Genomic DNA, 21948 nt, shown 5'->3' with positions numbered 1-21948 from the left:
GTGTGTGTGTGTGTGTGTGTGTGTGTGTGTGGTGTGTGTGTGTGTGTGTGTGTGTGTGTGTGTGTGTGTGTGTGTTGTGTGTGGTTTGTGGCTGCAGGGAGAAAGGGAGCTGTTTTGAAGTTGACTAACATCATTATGGCACTCTGTGGAAAATAAAAGTAGAGTGCCGCTTGTGTCTTCCTCACTTGTGTCTTCCTCACTTGTGTCTTCCTCACAACAATATTTGATGTCACACTTTGTGCTTTCCCCACACATAAAATGAACTGAAAGGTCTATCTATTTTCCAAGACACTCGTTCTTCTACTATTCATGAAGAGATGATAATAATAATCATTCAGGCCCCATATGGTGTGTGTGTGTGTGTGTGTGTGTGTGTGTTGTGAGTGTGTGTGTGTGTGTGTGTGTGTGTGTCTGTGTGTGTGTGTGTGTGTGTGTGTGTGTGTGTGTGTGTGTGTGTGTGTGTGTGTGTGTGTGTGTGTGTGTGTGTGTGTGTGTGTGTGTGTGTGTGTGTGTGTGTGTGTGTGTGTGTGTGTGTGTGTGCGTGAATGTGTGTGTGTATTGCAGATGTGATTTGGAATCCCGCTGTCGTGAAAAAGTAGCCCTGCCTACAACTGTAAGTCCAATGTCAATCTCACACCAGGAAGGAATTTCCTCTTGGTCTAATGGTAAAGAAGTTGTTTTCCAGAGCGGTAGACCGAGGTTCATGTGTGTGTGTATCTGTGTGTATCGCTCACCTCTTGGCCAGTAGCTGTGAGCGTGTTCCTGAGGGTGATATGAGGCTGACCTCCAGATCTCCTCGTCGTGGATGGACAACCAGTACCTTGACCACCACATGTTCTACGTAGCTCACATGCTGCTCCGCCTGCTCTGTACACCCTGTGCTTGTGATGGTGTTGTTCAGGCTCTGGTCTGCACGGATGTACCTGGCAGGAAGGGAAACAAGGTCAACTAGTTAGTATGTGTGGGCTGGGTAGTCTAGCAGTTAGTGCTGCTGTCTCTTACACACAAATATAGAGGTCTGCTGCCATTGGTTAAAATATAGAGGAGTGACATTGGTTAAAAATCCTACAATGTGATTTTCTGGATTTTTTTTTCTCATTTTGTCTGTCATAGTTCAAGTGTGCCTATGATGAAAATTACAGGCCTCTCTCATCTTTTTAAGAGGGAGAACTTGCACAATTGGTGGCTGGCTAAATACTTTTTTGCCCCACTGTATATACAATTTCAGTTCCAGGGTAAGTGTCAGGATCAGCAGCTATATACAATGTCAGTTCCAGGGTCAGTGCCAGGATCAGCAGCTATATACAATGTCAGTTCCAGGGTCAGTGCCAGGATCAGCAGCTATATACAATGTCAGTTCCAGGGTCAGTGCCAGGAGCAGCAGCTATATACAATGTCAGTTCCAGGGTCAGTGCCAGGATCAGCAGCTATATACAATGTCAGTTCCAGGGTCAGTGCCAGGAGCAGCAGCTATATACAATGTCAGTTCCAGGGTCAGTGCCAGGATCAGCAGCTATATACAATGTCAGTTCCAGGGTCAGTGCCAGGAGCAGCAGCTATATACAATGTCAGTTCCAGGGTCAGTGCCAATACCATATTTACATGGGTCTCCCGGTTACGGGCAGCTGTGACACAGCCTGTAATATTATACACAGCCTGTATATTTACTGGAGTGGTAGGGGTAGTACTGTATGTATAGGGATAGGGTGACTAGGCGTCAGGATATATGATAAACAGAGTAGCAGCAGCATATATGATGATTGTATGAGAGTGTGTGTGCATGTGTAGAGTCAGTATGAATGTGTGTATGGGTTATTTGTGTGTGAGCAAATGAACTGTGTGTTTGTGTGTTACAGCCTGAATTAAAATGATGTTTTTTCTTCTTCTCACCCCTCCACACAATACCCCTTAATGACAAAGTGAAAACATGGTTTTTATTATTTTAGCAAATTTATTGAAAATGAAACACATAGATATCTCATTTACGTAAGTACTCACACCCCAGTTAGAATCACCTTCGACAGCGAATACAGCTGTGAGACTTTCTGGGTAAGTTTCTAAGACCTTTGCACACCTGGATAGTATAATATTTGCACATGATTATTTTTTTAATTCTTCAAGCTCTGACAAATTGGTTGTTGATCATTGCCACCATTTTCAAGTCTTGCCCTAGATTTTCAAGCAGATCTAAGTCAAAACTGTAACTCTGCCTCTCAAGAACATTCACTTTCTTCTTAGTAAGCAACTCAAATCTAATTTTGAGGGGATAGTTCAGAGCGACATTCAAACATGTTGCTGTAGAATAGATGTTACGGCGGTTGTCATTCTTTGCTTTCAATGATGGGGCGGCAGGGTAGCCTAGTGGTTAGAGCGTTGGACTAGTAACCGGAAGGTTGCAAGTTCAAACCCCCGAGCTGACAAGGTACAAATCTGTCGTTCTGCCCCTGAACAGGCAGTTAACCCACTGTTCCTAGGCCGTCATTGTAAATAAGAATTTGTTCTTAACTGACTTGCCTAGTAAAATAAAATAAAAATGATACTGAATTCCTAGCTGCAGACTAGTAATTCATATCAAAGACTTGTTCTTATTCTGTCGGTATCGATAGTCTAAGAGTTTAACCACGTGGTATGGTTAAAAGATTCAGCAATGGTCTGCAACCTTTGTCCTCTCGTAATGGAGAAAAACATGGTCTGTTGAGAACCTCTTAAAGTTGGGGTTTATATTTGGAATTGCAGAAAAGGACCTGTCTCAGGATGCCCGACCCTAACTGGTGTCACGACTTCTGCCGAAGTCGTTGCCTCTCCTTGTTCGGGAGGTGCTCGGCGTTCGACGTCACTGGTCTTCTAGCCATCATTGATCCATTTTTCATTTTCCATTGGTTTTGTCTTGTCTTCCCACACACCTGTTTTCAATCCCATTCATTACCTGTTGTGTATTTAACCCTCTGTTTTCCCTCATGTCTTTGTCAGAGATTGTTTTATTTGTCAGTGTTGTTTATTTGTTGTGTTGGTGCGCGACGGGTCCTCGTACCCATGTTTGTTCATGTCTGTACTTTTAGTGTTATGGAGCATTGTTCCGTGGACATTTATTAAAAGACTCCGTTTACACTCCATTTTGACTTCCCTGCCACCTATACACACGGCGCTGACAACTGGACTCATGGGCGGTCCTCTGATTTAGTTCAACTTGGAGTTTCCTTCATTAAACAGTCCAAAATCACATTACACAATTTTACAAACAGTATCATCCTCACTCATTCATCTTATACAACAATTAGATGTAAAACCTCATATCTGAGGCTATTATATAAACAGCGTTATGGTAATGTGGCCGCACCGTCTCCCATGAGCTTCACCAAAATGTAACAAACGGACCAGTTCGTAGCTGAATTCTTCACCAATCTTTTATACCTTCTCCGGAACATAAATGTTGTTCACACCTTAAGTTCTGTGAGGTGGAAAACATGATGAAACTTCACTCTGTCTCTATACTGTGTGGCCATGAGGCAGGGTCTTCCCTAGGAATTACGACCTCACTGACCACAGCAGCCTGGTTGTAGGAGCAGAGAGAGGGGGATGGTGCTCGCTGTACCCAAAGAGGGCAACGTCATGACAGTACATAGAGCACTGTGACGGAGAACTGTAATTTATTAGGTCATTTGAGACATTATCAACAGTAAAAAACTCTGAAACATTTTACTGCACCATACTGTAAATCAAAGTTTCCCAAAGTTGGTTCTGTTTTTCAAATGGTATTGTAATTCTACCCCACAGAATACAGTACCGTACTGTATATTTTGAGTGCCAAAACCCATTTTGTCCACTAGTGGGTGCACAGTATTGTTATTTCTGTCTCATTAACATTTTGTGAAGCATACCTCGTAAGAGGCTATATTTGTTGCACCCATGAGCGAAAATGCTGTACCAATTTTACTCCTATGTGGTTAAAGTGCCCCATCAATGAAACATTTCTAGGGAACAGATTGGACTGGCAGAAAGTCTTATACCTTAAATGGTTCATTTTGCCATGTCCTTTTGGTCTGTTTGCCCTGCAGTCGCTGCCAGTTTGGAAGTATTTGTTAAGGCCTCTAGAAGTACAAGTGATATAAAACACAACATATTCATTGACACTGTTTGCTGTAATGTGGAAACACTTAGCAGCCAAACTGCTTGCACTAATCCCACAGTAAAATACTGTGAAATACAAACCCATCCCCTCATTTCATGTATTCATTCATGTATTCATTCATTCATTCCGATTACAGTAACATTGACTTTATTTTACAGCATAATAAAGTAAATGTTACAGTATTGTACTGTGTGTCATTACACAGTACTTGCTTTGATACCATATTCATATTATAGAAGGTGTACTGTAATATGAAATACAGAATGTTACTGACCACCGAGCTGCTTGTAAGCTACTGTCAAATTCATGATGACCCCCTTACAGTGAGCATTATAAAGCTGTCAAATTCATGGTAACCCCCTTACAGTGAGCATTATAAAGCTGTCAAATTCATGGTGACCCCCTTACAGTGAGCATTATAAAGCTGTCAAATTCATGGTAACCCCCTTACAGTGAGCATTATAAAGCTGTCAAATTCATGGTAACCCCCTTACAGTGAGCATTATAAAGCTGTCAAATTCATGGTAACCCCCTTTCAGTGAGCATTATAAAGCTGTCAAATTCATGGTAACCCCCTTACAGTGAGCATTATAAAGCTGTCAAATTCATGGTGACCCCCTTTCAGTGAGCATTATAAAGCTGTCAAATTCATGGTAACCCCCTTTCAGTGAGCATTATAAAGCTGTCAAATTCATGGTAACCCCCTTACAGTGAGCATTATAAAGCTGTCAAATTCATGGTAACCCCCTTACAGTGAGCATTATAAAGATGTCAAATTCATGGTGACCCCCTTACAGTGAGCATTATACAGCTGTAAATGCATGTTCAGGTTTTCTCTTTTTCCCCACTGATCTTCTCTCACAGCCTCTGGTGGGCACATCATCAAATCAAATCAAATGTATTGGTCACATACACATGGTTAGCAGATGTTATATCGAGTGTAGTGAAATGCTTGTGTTTTTAGTCTCCGACAGTGCAGCAATATCTAACAAGTAATAGGAAGGAATAAGAATATATAAATATATGGATGAGCAATGTTCAAAGCAAGTTACTAGCAGAAACATTTCTGCAACAAAATGCCAAAGGCGTATTCATGTGTTTTCATAGGCAACACATAATAACAGTTATATTTCCACTGATCTACGAACACATCAGTTTAAAGACATTGAATCACAGTTGCTTTGTTTATGACCCACAGATGGCAAGTCAATAACACTGATTTGGATGACAGAACTATGTCCCCATCCAAAATGTGTAATCCCCCCCATCCAGATGCACACAGGCACACACAGGCACACACAGGCACACACACACAGGCACACACACACAGGCACACACAGGCACACACAGGCACACGCAGGCACACGCAGGCACACACACACAGGCACACACAGGCACACACACAGGCACACACAGGCACACACACAGGCACACACAGGCACACACACACGCACACACAGACACACACAGGCACACACACGCACACACAGACACACACAGGCACGCACACACGCACACACAGGCACGCACACACGCACACACAGGCACGCACGCACACACAGGCACGCACAGACAAAGGCACAGGCACAGACGACACAGACACACGCATTTGCACACGCACACACACACACACACACACACACAGCAGAGATATAGTCATCTCTCTCATGAAACCTGACAGGATATTTTCCACTACTCTATTGGACGGAGGTGGATCAGCATAGGCAATCAATTGGCTCAGCCTCCAGGCTAATGAAAATCCAACTGAAGACCAACAGGCCTGTGTGTGTGTATGTGTGTGAGTGTGTGTGCGTGCGTGCATGCACGTGTGTGGGTGAGTAAGTGAGAGGGAGTCTGTGTGTGTGTGTGAGAGAGAGCAAGAGAGAGCAAGAGAGAGCGAGAGAGAGAGCGAGAGAGAGAAGAAGAGAGAGACAGCGAGTGTGTGTTTGCATGCATGTGTGTGTGACAGAGTGTGACATGTCACACTGACGGACAGATTGTCACCAATCAATAATAAAAGCAGTGTCACGTTGCCAACAGTCCACAATGCCCTCCAGTGCTGCTATACGTGACTGTGGCTACATCCCAAATAGGTCAAATGTAGTGCACTATCTAGTGAATAGGCTGCCATTTGGGAAGCACCCTGTGTTAAGAATCTGTGGCAGGAACACAGTCTTTGATGGATGTGCTACTGTACATAATCAAATCCTTATTCCTCACTAGACATTTGACTTCTATTATCAGGAGGCTCCTGATCCTATCCAAGGGAGTCATATGAGGTGATGACATTTGGACCGCTGACAGGCAGGCAGGGTGGTAGTACAGTAAATCATGGAAGATCTAAGTTGATTTTGGTTTAGCAGACTGACACACACACGTGCACAGAATACCCTGTTCATATTGAGTGAGATGTTTTTTAGAGAGGGAAGTGTTCAGAGACCTTTGTTAGGGGTGACCTGAGGATATCTTGTTATCTCCAGGAACAGGGTTGGAGTTAAAACCTACAGGACAGTAACTCTACAGGAACAGGGTCGGAGTTAAAACCTACAGGACAGTAACTCTACAGGAACAGGGTTGGAGTTATAACATACAGGATGGTAACTCTCCAGGAACAGGGTTGGAGTTAAAACCTACAGGACAGTAACTCTCCAGGAACAGGGTTGGAGTTAAAACATACAGGATGGTAACTCTCCAGGAACAGGGTCGGAGTTAAAACATACAGGACAGTAACTCTCCAGGAACAGGGTTGGAGTTAAAACATACAGGATGGTAACTCTCCAGGAACAGGGTCGGCGTTAAAACCTACAGGACAGTAACTCTCCAGGAACAGGGTTGGAGTTAAAACATACAGGATGGTAACTCTCCAGGAACAGGGTTGGAGTTAAAACATACAGGATGGTAACTCTCCAGGAACAGGGTCGGCGTTAAAACCTACAGGACAGTAACTCTCCAGGAACAGGGTTGGAGTTAAAATATACAGGATGGTAACTCTCCAGGAACAGGGTTGGAGTTAAAACATACAGGACAATAACTCTCCAGGAACAGGGTTGGAGGTAAAACATACAGGATGGTAACTCTCCAGGAACAGGGTCGGAGTTAAAACATACAGGATGGTAACTCTCCAGGAACAGGGTTGGAGTTAAAACCTACAGGACAGTAACTCTCCAGGAACAGGGTTGGAGTTAAAACCTACAGGACAGTAACTCCCCAGGAACAGGGTTGGAGTTAAAACATACAGGATGGTAACTCTCCAGGAACAGGGTCGGAGTTAAAACCTACAGGACAGTAACTCTCCAGGAACAGGGTTGGAGTTAAAACATACAGGATGGTAACTCTCCAGGAACAGGGTTGGAGTTAAAACCTACAGGACAGTAACTCTCCAGGAACAGGGTTGGAGTTAAAACATACAGGATGGTAACTCTCCAGGAACAGGGTTGGAGTTAAAACCTACAGGACAGTAACTCTCCAGGAACAGGGTCGGAGTTAAAACCTACAGGACAGTAACTCTCCAGGAACAGGGTTGGAGTTAAAACATACAGGATGGTAACTCTCCAGGAACAGGGTTGGAGTTAAAACATACAGGATGGTAACTCTCCAGGAACAGGGTCGGAGTTAAAACCTACAGGACGGTAACTCTCCAGGAACAGGGTCGGAGTTAAAACCTACAGGACAGTAACTCTCCAGGAACAGGGTTGGAGTTAAAACATACAGGATGGTAACTCTCCAGGAACAGGGTTGGAGTTAAAACCTACAGGACAGTAACTCTCCAGGAACAGGGTTGGAGTTAAAACATACAGGATGGTAACTCTCCAGGAACAGGGTTGGAGTTAAAACCTACAGGACAGTAACTCTCCAGGAACAGGGTTGGAGTTAAAACATATAGGATGGTAACTCTCCAGGAACAGGGTTGGAGTTAAAACCTACAGGACAGTAACTCTCCAGGAACAGGGTTGGAGTTAAAACATACAGGATGGTAACTCTCCAGGAACAGGGTTGGAGTTAAAACATACAGGATGGTAACTCTCCAGGAACAGGGTCGGAGTTAAAACCTACAGGACAGTAACTCTCCAGGAACAGGGTTGGAGTTAAAACATACAGGACAGTGCTCCCATACTCCTGTGAAACACCTTCACTTGAAAAACAAGTACTAGTAATAGTATGGTTTGTCCACTTCAAAATAGTCCGAATTATTCCAAGATAATTCAAGAAATCTGTCATAAATTTTGCCAAAGAAATCTTAGTTGCGCAACATCTAACTAAGATGTTAGCATGAAAACGATTTGTCTCACGTTGAAGAATCCCTACTATTGACCAATCACCGTCGAAGGGGTGTAGACTTCGGCTACCAACTTCGACTTGCTTCGAGAAAAAATGTAGTGCACACGAACAGCCGAAGACCTTAGCCCGAAGACCAAAACAGACAAAGACGTCACAAAATGTTGTCATAATATATGCACTAACTGTTCCGAACTCTTTCAGGTGTAATGCATGCGGACGCCTTAAGAGAGGGGGGAGTAGGGGTTGATTTGGGATAGGGCAGTGGTGGATATTATTGTCCACTTTAATATTCCATCTTATTCCCCATCTCAATTAAAACCCAGCTGACCTCTAACCTCTTAGAGCTGATTGAGGACTGTTTTTATTGGCTAAGAGCCACAGTATGAGATTGGTTCTCTCATTGAGATTGGTTCTCTCATATTCATTGCGAAAGATGCACAATGCCAGAAAGAAAGAAGCCTATTTCCCAGAAAGAGGTAGAAAAAGCATCTCAAGTATTGCATTTCAATTTAAGAATAACTTTCTGTGAAAGCTTCTATTGAAATGTGAAGATAATATATTAAAGCCTTTCAAAAATGATTTTCTAAACAAGAAGATTGCCTTGAACATCCTTGAGAAAAAAGTAAGCTCTGAACCTATTCAATGTGTCTCCGTTGCAAAGTGGTGAATGTTTAAAAAAAAAATGGTTTCCTCGAATCAAAGCAATGTTTTCTCTTTCCTTCCTGTTTTTCTGTGAAGGACTGAGTCAGAAGCAGTATCACTGTTATGCAAGCCTGGGGCCACTCACAAATCAAAGACAACCAGACATGTGAAACATACTGCTACCCTAAAAGCCACCCTTTTCTGAAACGACTGTATTAGACAAATGTAGACTGTATTATAGACTGCATGGGGTGTTAGAGGAGAGTTGTGTTACTAAGGGAAGTACCCAGGCAGTGACAGAGTGAATAGAAAGCAGACAATATGAAATTGAATTATTGTCACATATCATTGGCTAACTGACTTCCTACACTCGTAGAAAAAAAGTGCTACCTGGAACCTAAAAGGGTTCTTCGGCTGTCCCCATAGGAGAACCCTTTGAAGAACCATTTTTGGTTCCGGGTAGAACACTTTTGGGTTCCAGATAGAACCCTTTCTACATGAAACCCAAAAGGGTTCTACCTGAAACCAAAAAGGGTTCTACCAGAAACCAAAAAGGGTTCTCATATGGGAACAGCCAAAGCACCATTTTGGAACCTTTTTTTCTAAGAGTGTAGGACAGACCATAAAAGCACATCGCACTGGGCACAGAGGTCAATTCAACGTCTATTCCACATTGGTTCAACGTAATTCCATTGAAATGATGCGGAAAAAACATTGATTCAACCAGTGTGTGACCAGCGAGAAAGCACTGATAATTTCTTTACATTCCAGTGAAGAGGGACTCCGGGATGCTGGCCTTCTAGGCAGAGTTGCAAAGAAAAAGCCATATCTCAGACTGACCAATAAAAAGAAAAGATTGAAATGGGCAAAAGAACACAGAGGAACTCTGCCTAGAAGGCCAGCATCCCGGAGTCGCCTATTCACTGTTGACGTTGAGACTGGACAGAGGAACTCTGCCTAGAAGGCCAGCATCCCGGAGTCGCCTCTTCACTGTTGACGTTGAGACTGGACAGAGGAACTCTGCCTAGAAGGCCAGCATCCCGGAGTCGCCTCTTCACTGTTGACGTTGAGACTGGACAGAGGAACTCTGCCTAGAAGGCCAGCATCCCGGGGTCCCTCTTCACTGTTGACATTGAGACTGGACAGAGGAACTCTGCCTAGAAGGCCAGCATCCCTGAGTCGCCTCTTCACTGTTGACGTTGAGACTGGTGTTTTGCGGGTACTATTTAATGAAGCTGCCAGTTGAGGACGTGTGAGGCGTCTGTTTCTAAAACTAGACACTCTAATGTACTTGTCCTCTTGCTCAGTTGTGCACCGGGGCCTCCCACTCCTCTTTCTATTCTGGTTAGAGCAAGTTTGAGCTGTTCTGTGAAGGGAGTAGTACACAGTGTTGTATGAGATCTTCAGTTTCTTGACAGTTTCTCGCATGGAGTAGCCTTCATTTCTCAGAACAAGAATAGACTGATGAGTTTCAGAAGAAAGTTGATTTGTTTCTGGACATTTTGAGCCCTTAATCGAACCCACAAGTGCTGATGCTCCAGATACTCAACTCGTCTAAAGAAGGCCAGTTTTATTGCTGTGCTAACATAATTGCAAAAAGGTTTTCTAATGATTAGCCTTTTAAAATGATAAACTTGGATTAGCTAACACAATGTGCCATTGGAACACAGGAGTGATGGTTGCTGATAATGGGCCTCTGTACACCTATGTAAATATTCAGTTTTAAAAATCTGCTGTTTCCAGCTACAATAGTCATTTACAACATTAACAATGTCTACACTGTATTACTGATCAATTTGATGTTATTTTAATGGACAAAAAATGGACAAAAAGGACATTTCTAAGTGACCCCAAACTTCTGAATTGTAGTGTACATTTAGTTCCATTAAACTGGTTAAAATAACACGTCTGCATATTTTTGCTCTGCAAATACACAGGATCACCATTTTGTGTAGCTACAGGAGTTACTGTCCTGTAGTTCTTGCTTTACACATTTGCTGTTCTCACCCACACGCAACCAACCAGGGATCTGTATGGGTTTTGTGTGGCAGGAATAAGTTGAGAGGTTCTGGCCCATGGACAAACACACACAGACACACACACACACACACACACACACACACACACACACACACACACACACACACACACACACACACACACACACACACACAAGCCATCCTCCACTCTGATCCCTGTGCATCTCAGGAGCAACGTCTAGGAATGATGAGAAACTATTCTCTGTTCAAATGGAACACTAGTGCCACAGCTGCAGTACCAGAACATAGTGACACACATAGCCCAGCAGCTCCCCTGTGCACCCGTAAAAAGTGTCCCCAAGTTTGTGCCAGGCACAACAGCACCATGGTGATGATAGCTAACACGACTCAGCTCGGTCCATTGTCAAACTTGGCAGAGTAGGAGTCAATCCTATGATAAGGGAATGGAAAGAAGCTCACAGCGTTTGATATTTCCCCTCTTTTTGAGCGTTTTTGGCAGTGTAAAAACCAGTGGTCTTTGAAATGAACCATTAAAGGGGCAATCAGCAGTAGAAACTAACTATTTTTCTGTTAAAAAAGCTGAGGGATGGGGCTGGAGAGATGTAATGAATTAAAATCATAAACAGTGCTATGGATGCAAGGACTGACCATCCATGATATCCACATTATAGTTTTAACCATGTTTTAAGGCTATATAGTGTTTGTTTACATTTACATTGTTGACAAACATTGGAGTAAAACAAGCTTATATTTTGGGTTCTGATGGGGTACAACAGTTGATCTAAGCTCATGAGGCATATGTTATATGCTATATTTTATGTTATATTTTTCAAGAATCAATGGGTACATATCAGTCCAAAAATGGATGTAGCAACTGCTGATTGCCCCTTTAAATGCAAAGTGGCTCCCTATGTGTCCACAACTAACTTCTGAGTGGGTGTTTTCTTCTGAGACAGTTTTCACTTCTTATTCTCTTGCTTTTTTGGAATGGAATGACATCTTCACATCGTTACATAAACAAACAACAGCCATTTTGTTTCTCTCAAGTCAAGTGGATGGCAGCCAGGCAGTCACTGACCCTAGATGGATCCAGTTTTATCTCCTATAGGGAACAGGGCTCAAACGTAGTGCACTATATAGAGAATAAGGATTAAATGTAATGTACTTTGTAGGGATGAAACATAATGCACTATATAGGGAATAGGGCTCAAAAGTAGTGCACTCACACAAACAAAAACAAACACACACACGCACACACACACACACACACACACACACAAGTTGTAGACAAGGTGTAGACAAGTTCATCCGGCGATAAACAACTCTGTTTTTATTATCTTATAATATATAATAATAATAATAGTCAGTGCCTCTATGTGCTTCATAAACACCTAGACGCTACGCATATTCAACAGCCTGCTATGAGCTCATCATGCATAGACATCCCCCAATTACTGACCATATCCTCCTGATGAAAATAAACAGATTTAATTACAAAGCATTATAATCATCAGATCCCTGTTTTCACATATTACAGTTTATAACAGCTAGAATATAACACTAGTGGTATGTGAGGGAGGAGGACGTGTGTGTGTATGTGTGTATGTGTGTGTATGTATGTTTGTATGTATGTTTGTATGTGCGTGTGTATGTGTGTGTGTGTTTCTGAATGTGTATGTGTGTGTGTGTGTCTGAATGTGTGTCTGAATGTGTATGTGTGTGTGTGTGTGTGTCTGAATGTGTGTCTGAATGTGTGTGTGTGTGTGTGTGTTTCTGATTGTGTATGTGTGTGTGTGTGTGTCTGAATGTGTGTCTGAATGTGTGTGTGTGTGTGTGTCTGAATGTGTGTCTGAATGTGTGTGTGTGTGTGTGTGTGTGTGTGTGTGTGTGTGTGTGTGTGTGTGTGTGTGTGTGTGTGTGTGTGTGTGTGTGTGTGTGTGTGTGTGTGTGTGTGTGTGTGTGTGTGTGTGTATCCAGTAGAACAAGGACTTGTTTGAGCTCTATCCATTAAGAGTTCTATCTGAAACATTCTGAATCCTTCACCAAATATACCACAACCCTCCTGAATGGGTATTTGAACATTTTTTAAAATGTTTTCCGAATGTTACAGGTTGTCTTGGCACAAAGGGAACCACATAACTGGTAGGGCGCTGCTTCCTCACCTGGTACGTCGTTCAGACATCCTAGTACAGGTGTGCTGGGTAGGAACACTCCTCCACTTCTTAGCCTCCACCACCATACCCTCCGCATCCACCAGCCCAAAGCCATACAGGTGACTCACTGAGAGAGAGGGAGGGGTGGAGCGAGAGAGAGAGAGGGAGAGAGAGAGAGGGAGAGAGAGATGAGAAGGAGTTAGACCTGTGTCTAAATGGATGAGTGAAGCTTCTAAAGAGAAAGCTGCCCTAAATGATTACATTCCATCTTTCTGTTTTCCTTTCTTTAATTCCGTGGGAGGGCAGGGAGGAAGCATATCCTGAACTGGTGTAACTACTACACAGCTGATGATGGATTTATACCAAACAGTTCAAATGTTACACCTTCCTCTCCAGGTGAAGTGATGAGAGGTACCAGCCCTAATCAAACACACACACTCACACGTACATACACACACCCACTCAGCTCTACAGTGTGCCTTGTGAGTCAAAGGAGAGCAATTACGTAGAAATCATAAACCAACACAAGTGCTGGAACAGAACAAATATGTGCAATGGCTGAGGGATCTCTGAATACTGGGGGATGTCTGAATGCTGAGGGTTCTCTGAATGCTGGGGGATCTCTGAATGCTGGGGGATCTCTGAATGCTGAGGGATCTCTGAATACTGGGGGATCTCTGAATACTGGTGGGTCTCTGAATGCTGGGGGATCTCTGAATACTGCAGGATCTCTGAATGCTGGGGGATCTCTGAATACTGGGGATCTCTGAATACTGGGGGATCTCTGAATACTGGGGGATCTCTGAATGCTGGGGGGGGGATCTCTGAATGCTGGGGGATCTCTGAAGGACCAAGTTAACGAACACTGCCATACAGTATAAGACAGCGGAGGCTGGTGGAGGAAAAATGCCTGTCCTCCCCATCTCTCCCTCCACCAGCCTCCACTGGTACAGGAGGAGTCCATTGTACTGTAGCTACCTCTGTGTCCGGCTGCGTTGGTCTTCCAGTCGTTGGCCTTCAGGTGGACAGGCCTGGATGTCTTGACCAGCAGGTGCTGGATATCTCTCCAGCTGACCAATGGGCTGGAACAACATAAATAAATGTGTTGCAGCGTGCCCTGATGAACACGACCCAATACATCCAGTTTTCATGACTTAGCTTGTGGTTTGTGCCCGGGTCTTAAGAAAATCACAAAGAAGGCAGTAAGAAATGACAGCTGTTTACCCATATTGTTTTCCTTATACAGTATGGCCAAAAGTAGAAAACTATAGAAATAAGTCAAATGTATTTGCACAAGTCACTCACAAATAGTTTGACGTTTTACTTCATTTAAATCATTTAGAAGATCAATTCGCTCATTAAAATCTGATGTAGAGCGATCAAATGAAATGTACCCCATTCTGCAGTCGTATCATTGTGTATCATTGTCTAATTGTGTATTAAGCACGTAATTAGAGCAGTAAAAATGCATGTATTGTCAAACCCGTGATCTACCACGGCTGTCAGCCTGTCAGCATTCAGGGCTCCAACCACTTTATAATTGAGTATTACGCACATAGTGTATATCCGGGGCTCCTCCCACTGTCTAGGAAACAACTATGAGCTACATGACCCAGTAACAGCAGTAAGATAGAACACCATTAACACATCTAGTTAGTATTCCATCTATTATTATCTTCAATTATTCTCTGTTATCTACAGACGTGGGAATAGTCTAATAGTCCCTGATCCACAGGTGCAGAGCTACTGAAGGTGTGAACACAAATCACCCCTGCTACTACCTGAGTTCCTCAGCTCAAATGTATGTGTGTGATGCGTGCATTTGGCGTGCGTGCCAAAACATCCCATGAACCGTTCTCCTAAAAGAATGTGGACCCTGAAAAGGGATGTCCTTCCACAGTAATGAACCAGTTATGAGAAAAACGCCACGATGTTGAGACTCCAGAGTCTGTGCAATGTCAAGATAAGACCTCCTTGACAGGACAGATGTCACTGAAAGGTCTAATCAGACAGACGGACGGACGGACAGATGGTAGACAGAAACAAGAAAAGAGGGATGGAGGGATAGGGTAGAGAGAGAAAGAGGGATGGAGGGATAGGGTAGAGAGAGAAAGAGGGATGGAGGGATAGGGTAGAGAGAGAGATGGAGGGATAGGGTAGAGAGAGAGGGATGGAGGGATAGGATAGAGAGAGAAAGAGAGATGGAGGGATAGGGTAGAGAGAGAAGGAGGGATGGAGGGATAGTGTAGAGAGAGAGAGGGATGGAGGGATTGGGTAGAGAGAGAGAGGGATGGAGGGATAGGGTAGAGAGAGAGAGGGCTGGAGGGATAGGGTAGAGAGAGAGAGGGCTGGAGGGATAGGGTAGAGAGAGAGAGGGCTGGAGGGATAGGGTAGAGAGAGAAAGAGGGATGGAGGGATAGGGTAGAGAGAGAGGGATGGGGGATAGGGTAGAGAGAGAGAGGGATAGTGTAGCGAGAGAGAGGGATGGAGGGATAGGGTAGAGAGAGAAAGAAGGATGGAGGGATAGGGTAGAGAGAGAGAGGGATGGGGGGATAGGGTAGAGAGAGAGAGGGATGGGGATAGGGTAGAGAGACAGAGGGATGGAGGGATATGGTAGAGAGAGGGATGGAGGGATAGGGTAGAGAGAGAGAGGGATGGATGGATATGGTAGAGAGAGAGAGACATGGGGGGATAGGGTAGAGAGAGAGAGGCATGGGGGAATAGGTTAAAGAGAGAGAGGGATGGAGGGATTGTGTAGAGAGAGAGAGGGGGGATAGGGTAGAGAGAGAGGCATGGGGGATAGGGTAGAAAGAGAGAGAGAGAGAGGGATGGGAGAATAGGGTAGAGAGAGAAAGGGATGGAGGGATAGTGTAGAGAGAGAGAGGGATGGAGGGATAGTGTAGAGAGAGAGAGGGATGGAGGGATAGTCTAGAGAGAGGGATGGAGGGATAGTGTAGAGAGAGAGAGGGATGGAGGGATAGTCTAGAGAGAGAGAGGGATGGAGGGATAGTCTAGAGAGAGAGAGGGATGGAGGGATAGTGTAGAGAGAGAGAGGGATGGAGGGATAGTCTAGAGAGAGAGAGGGATGGAGGGATAGTCTAGAGAGAGAGAGGGATGGAGGGATAGTGTAGAGAGAGAGGGATGGAGGGATAGTGTAGAAAGAGAGAGCGATGGAGGGATAGGGTAGAGAGAGAGAGGGATGAAGGGATAGGGTAGAGAGAGAGGGGTACTGACTTGGCCTCCAGAGTGAGAGCGATGACCCCAGCCACCATGGGAGCCGACACAGAGGTACCAGTGTGGCCATCAGTACATCGCTGCCGCAGGTCTGTGGTCACCTGACAGAAGGGAAAACGACAGAGATTACATCTTATTCACTCATCATCTTTCTTTACATTCATTTCTTCTTGTTAGAATGGCTGCCACAAAGACTGACACTCAGAAATGTGTTCCCTAAACCACACAATGCACTGTACAATCAGTTGCCTGTCGAGACACACAAACTATATCAATACAACATACATTCTATTTACAGTAATATTTACAGTTATTTACAGTAGTGATGACATAATAATGACTAAGTACAGGAACTTGTTTTTTGGCATCTTGGGTTATGTCCTAATACTCTTATGCAGCTTCCTTTTCTTGTTCCCTTTGCCACTACACTCTCACTCACATACAACATTCTCACAAATCAATAGTAATGACGGCAAGGAGACAGCAATGAGTGGAGGCTATTTGGGACTCTTGGCGAGGAAAGACCAATTGACTGTTAACTGGATGCCGGAGCAGGGAACACATAGCCCAGGCTTGTTAAAGTACATGACAGATGGGTGAGAGGAGAAGGGCAGAACCTCGCCGTAAACCCTGCCACCCACCACCAGGAAGAGTAGCTGCTTTTGCAGCGGCTAATGGGGATACTAATAAATACCAAATACCACCACTGCCCCACCATGTGTACTGGGCTTGGGCCACAGGTTCAGCTTCTGCTCAACTCAGTAAATATTATTCTCAATTTGGTCCCTGTAAAAACTAACCAGGACACCCACAGTGTTGGTCTAGACCATAGGCAGGGGAGGGGGCAGCGAGAGGTACAGGATCCACAGCCCCAGAGGGCTGTATCAAGCATCTTGACAAATATGTCCCCTGAGCCCAGGAGGTCAGAGCCCCACCCAGAGTTATCACACCAGGGCCTTAAAGGGATAGTTCACCCAAATTACAAAATTGCATATTACATTTACTTTCTTTACCTTGGAAGCAGTCAATGAGAAACAGCTAGACACACTTGTTGTGTTCACCTATGCCCCTGCTACAGTTTGAGATGATTTGGACCAGATTTGTTTTTACCACGTCATGCCGCGCTTTTTGAAGGATACTTCTACTTTGGGATACATTGACTGTTGTAGGTTTGTTAGAAAATGCTTATGTTAGCAGTTAGTGGTAATGGCTATGTATACCAAACCTAAGTGTGGATTTACGTCTCCTTGTCCCTGGACTGCTTTCAAGTTAAGTAAACACATTTATAAGTTTGTAATTTTAAAGAATTGTAAGCGAGGGATCTCTGAATGCTGGGGGATCTGCTAACTCCCATACGGGAGTTGGACTGGTCTCTCCCGAGCCCATACGGGAGTTGTACTGGTCTCTCCCGAGCCCATACGCGAGTTGGACTGGTCTCTCCCGAGCCCATACGCGAGTTGTACTGGTCTCTCCCGAGCCCATACGCGAGTTGTACTGGTCTCTCCGAGCCCATACGGGAGTTGTACTGGTCTCTCCCGAGCCCATACGGGAGTTGTACTGGTCTCTCCCGAGCCCATACGGGAGTTGTACTGGTCTCTCCCGAGCCCATACGGGAGTTGTACTGGTCTCTCCTGAGCCCATACGGGAGTTGTACTGGTCTCTCCCGAGCCCATACGGGAGTTGTACTGGTCTCTCCCGAGCCCATACGGGAGTTGTACTGGTCTCTCCCGAGCCCATACGGGAGTTGTACTGGTCTCTCCCGAGCCCATACGGGAGTTGTACTGGTCTCTCCCGAGTAGCGATGAGCCAAGGTCGTAATTCGGGGATAATTATTATGTTTTAAATTACACTTGAGGCCAAACCACCCTGAACACGCCTGATATTTTCTGATCTCAGTAGCTTCGCAGAGTCGGGCATGGTTAGTACTTGGATGGGAGACAGCCTGGAATACCTGGTGCTGTAAACTAAAATAAATAGAAATAAAAGCTCTAGCCTATGCCTCCACCAATCCACTACTTTCAGATTTGTGGAATGTAGTGAACACAACCCTGACATTTAATTGAACTAGCATCCATCAATATAGCATCTCTAAACACAGACCTATCTATCTTTTGTCCAAGTTTCCACCCACAAAATACTCACTATCTGTTTTATCTCTACCTGTAAGCCAGCAAAACATTTGAATTTTATGAAAATTCAATGAACTACTTACAGGGCCTTCAGAAAGTATTCATACCCCTTGACTAATTCCACATTTTGTTGTTTTACAGCCTGAATTCAAAATGTATTTAATCATTCTTTTCCCTTACCCATCTACAAACAATACCCCATAATGACAAAGTGAAAACACGTTTTTTAGAAATTTTGGGCCAGGTTAGTACTTGGATGGGAGACGGCATGGGAATAACAGGTTGCATCAGCAAAGAAAATGTATTTATATCTAATAATTGTTTTGCAAATGAAAATGAAATACAGAAATATGTCATTTACATACAGTACCAGTCAAAAGTTTGGTCACAACTACTCATTCAAAGGTTTTTCGTGATTTTTACAATTTTATCAAAATATATTTTATATATGAGATTTTTAAAGTAGCCACCCTTTGCCTTGATGACAGCTTTGCACACGCTTGGTATTCTCTCAACCAGCTTCATGAGGTAGTCACCTGGAATTAATTTCAATTAACAAGTGTGCCTTGTTAAAAGTGAATTTGTGGAATTGCTTTCCTTTTTAATCTTGGTAAGCACCCCCAGTGTATATTTGGCCTTGTGTTTTAGGTTATTGTCCTTAATTAATCTCCAGTGTCTGTTGGAAAGCATACTGAACAAGGTTTTCCTCTAGGATTTTGCCTGTGCCTAGCTCTATTCCGTTTATTTGTATCCTATAAAATCCATAGTCCTTGGTGATGACAAGCAGACCCATAACATGATGCAGCCACAACCATGCTGTAAAATATGAAGAGTGGTACTCAGTGATGTGTGCTGGATTTGCCCAAAACATAACACTTAGTATTCAGGACATAAAGTTAATTTCTTAGCCAATTTTTGGGCAGTTTTACTTTAGTACCTTATTCCAAACAGGATGCATGTTTTGGAATATTTTTTATTCTGTACAGGCTTAGTATTGTGGAGTAACTACAATGTTGTTAATCGATCCTCAGTTTTCTCTTATCCCAGCCATTTAAACTCTGTGACTGTTTTAAAGTCACCAATGGCCTCATGGTGAAATCCCTGAGCGGTTTCCTTCCTCTCAGGCAACTGAGTTAGGAAGGACGCCTGTGTCTTTGTTGTGACTGGGTGTATTGATATACCATCCAATGTGTTATTAATAACTTCACAATGCTCAAAGGGATATTGAATGTCTGCTTTTTTTAAAGCCTATCTACCAATAAGTACCCTTCTTTGTGAAGCATTAGAAAACCTCCCTGGTCTTTATGGTTGAATCTGTTTGAAATGCACTTCTCAGCTGAGGGACCTTACAGATAATTGTATGTGTGTGATACTGAGATGAAGTAGTCATTAAAACTCTTCTTAAACACTATTATTGCACAGAGACTGAGTCCATGCAACGTATGTGACTTGGTCAGCATGCCTCTCCTCTGTCAAGCACAAGCCTGGCTAAATATTATCCTAGTCCAGCAGCAACCTTTCCTCATTAAAATGGATGGTGGATATTTGTTAAAAAGAGCAACACAAACAGCACATTTGAGATGTGTCCAAGTTGTTGACGCTGTCATAATTCCAGTAAGGGGAGGCCATCTCTGTGTAGTTGGGGGAAAACAGTGTGTAGTTGATGGATGTGGCATGTCTGTGCTTTGGCAACGCTTCACCATTCCCTTATCCCAGAGGACATCAAAAACATGATATGGGGATAGTGTTGTGAGTGTGTGTGTGAGTGTGAGTGTGAGTGTGAGTGTGTGGTGTGTGTGTGTGTGTGTGTGTGTGTGTGTGTGTGTGTGTGTGTGTGTGTGTGTGTGTGTGTGTGTGTGTGTGTGTGTGTGTGCGTGCGTGTGCATGTGTGTGTGTGTTTAGGAATGCCAGAATGAATGATAGCATGTTTCTGAAAGAGAGTGAGAGTGTGTGTGCATGTGTTTGAGTCTGGCCACTGACTGTATCATAGCAGTCTGAATGTTAATCTGCTTAGATGTAAATGTACATTTGACAGAATGAAGGATGCCATAATAATGTGTACTAGCGTTCCTTGGCTTTTATGGTTTGTAACCCTGCAACTAAACAGCCTTCCTTCCATGGCAAAGCAGACAAAGGCACACTTGATTTAAACATCAACACTCCCTCAAAACTCAACTATTTTCCTTCTGTAAAACTTGCCACGAAGAGCAGACCTCCAAGTACTAGGGCTTGCACCTCACACACAAGCATGCACGCACACACACGCACGCACGCACGCACACACACACACACACACACACACACACACCACACACACACACACACACACACACACACACCACACACACACACACACCACAACACACACACACACTTACTATCTTCCTGTCATAGAACTCCCCGCTGCTGTAGGTGGTGGCCAGTGTGGAGGAGCAGACCTCCAGGTACCAGGGCTTGTTGCCGTTCTCTGTGGTGCTGGAGATGGAGATGGTGTAGATGCTGTTGGGTAGCCATCACATGAACAGTGGGTCGCCCCTGGCGACCCGCCGTTCCCCGACGCCCAACAAAGATGGATCCCAGACCCTTCCGGCCATGTTTGAGAGGGAGAGAGGGACAGATTGTGAACTACGATGGAGTCCAGACCCTTTAGGTTCCTGTTTGAGAGGGAGAGAGGGGACAGATGTGAACTAAGATGGAGCCCAGACCCTTTAGGTTTCTGTTTGAGAGGGAGAGAGGGACAGATGTGAACTAAGATGGAGCCAGACCCTTTAGGGCCCTGTTTGAGAGGGAGAGAGGGACAGATGTGAACTAAGATGGAGCCCAGGACCCTTTAGGCCCTGTTTGAGAGGGGCGAATGAGAGGGACAGATGTGAACTAAGGATGGCGCCCAGGCCCTTTTAGGTTCATGTTGAGAGGGAGAGAGGGACAGATGTGAACTAAGATGGAGCCCAGACCCTTTTAGGGCCTGTTTGAGAGGGAGAGAGGGACAGATGTGAACTAAGATGGAGCCCAGACTCTTTAGGTTCCTGTTTGAGAGGGAGAGAGGGACAGATGTGAACTAAGATGGGGCCCAGACCCTTTGGGGCCCTGTTTGAGAGGGAGAGAGAGGGACAGATGTGAACTAAGATGGAGCCCAGACCTCTTTAGGTTCCTGTTTGAGAGGGAAGAGAGGGACAGATGTGAACTAAGATGGAGCCCAGACCCTTAGGGCCATGAATTGAGAGGAGAGAGGGACAGATGTGAACTAGATGGAGCCCAGCACCCTTTAGATTCTGTTTGAGAGGAAGAAGAAGGACAGTTGTGAAAAACTGAGCCAAAACAGAGAAGATCAAGCTGGTTACTCATCCATCATAGTTGTTGAGAAATACAACTTGAAAAGAAGA

The 21948-nt window shown here is 44.2% G+C and overlaps 1 protein-coding gene across 1 annotated transcript; it reads right to left on the bottom strand.

The window, feature by feature from the left end:
* Positions 1–417: 417 nt before the first annotated feature.
* On the bottom strand, positions 418–21087 carry LOC109879672 (proprotein convertase subtilisin/kexin type 6-like). The gene is made up of 5 exons (XM_031819913.1): positions 20944–21087; positions 16437–16537; positions 14181–14284; positions 13212–13329; positions 418–923 (listed from the first exon to the last, which is right to left on the bottom strand). Exons 2-5 carry the CDS (start codon positions 16472–16474, stop codon positions 731–733), a joined length of 453 nt encoding a protein of 150 aa, XP_031675773.1. The 5' UTR covers positions 16475–16537; positions 20944–21087; the 3' UTR covers positions 418–730.
* Positions 21088–21948: the final 861 nt, after the last annotated feature.

The sequence above is a fragment of the Oncorhynchus kisutch genome, unplaced genomic scaffold (assembly GCF_002021735.2).
Source record: "Oncorhynchus kisutch isolate 150728-3 unplaced genomic scaffold, Okis_V2 scaffold2846, whole genome shotgun sequence".
Taxonomy (NCBI): domain Eukaryota; kingdom Metazoa; phylum Chordata; class Actinopteri; order Salmoniformes; family Salmonidae; genus Oncorhynchus; species Oncorhynchus kisutch.
The sequence above is the reverse complement of the archived record's forward strand: the minus strand, read 5'-3'. Positions and strand labels throughout refer to the sequence as shown.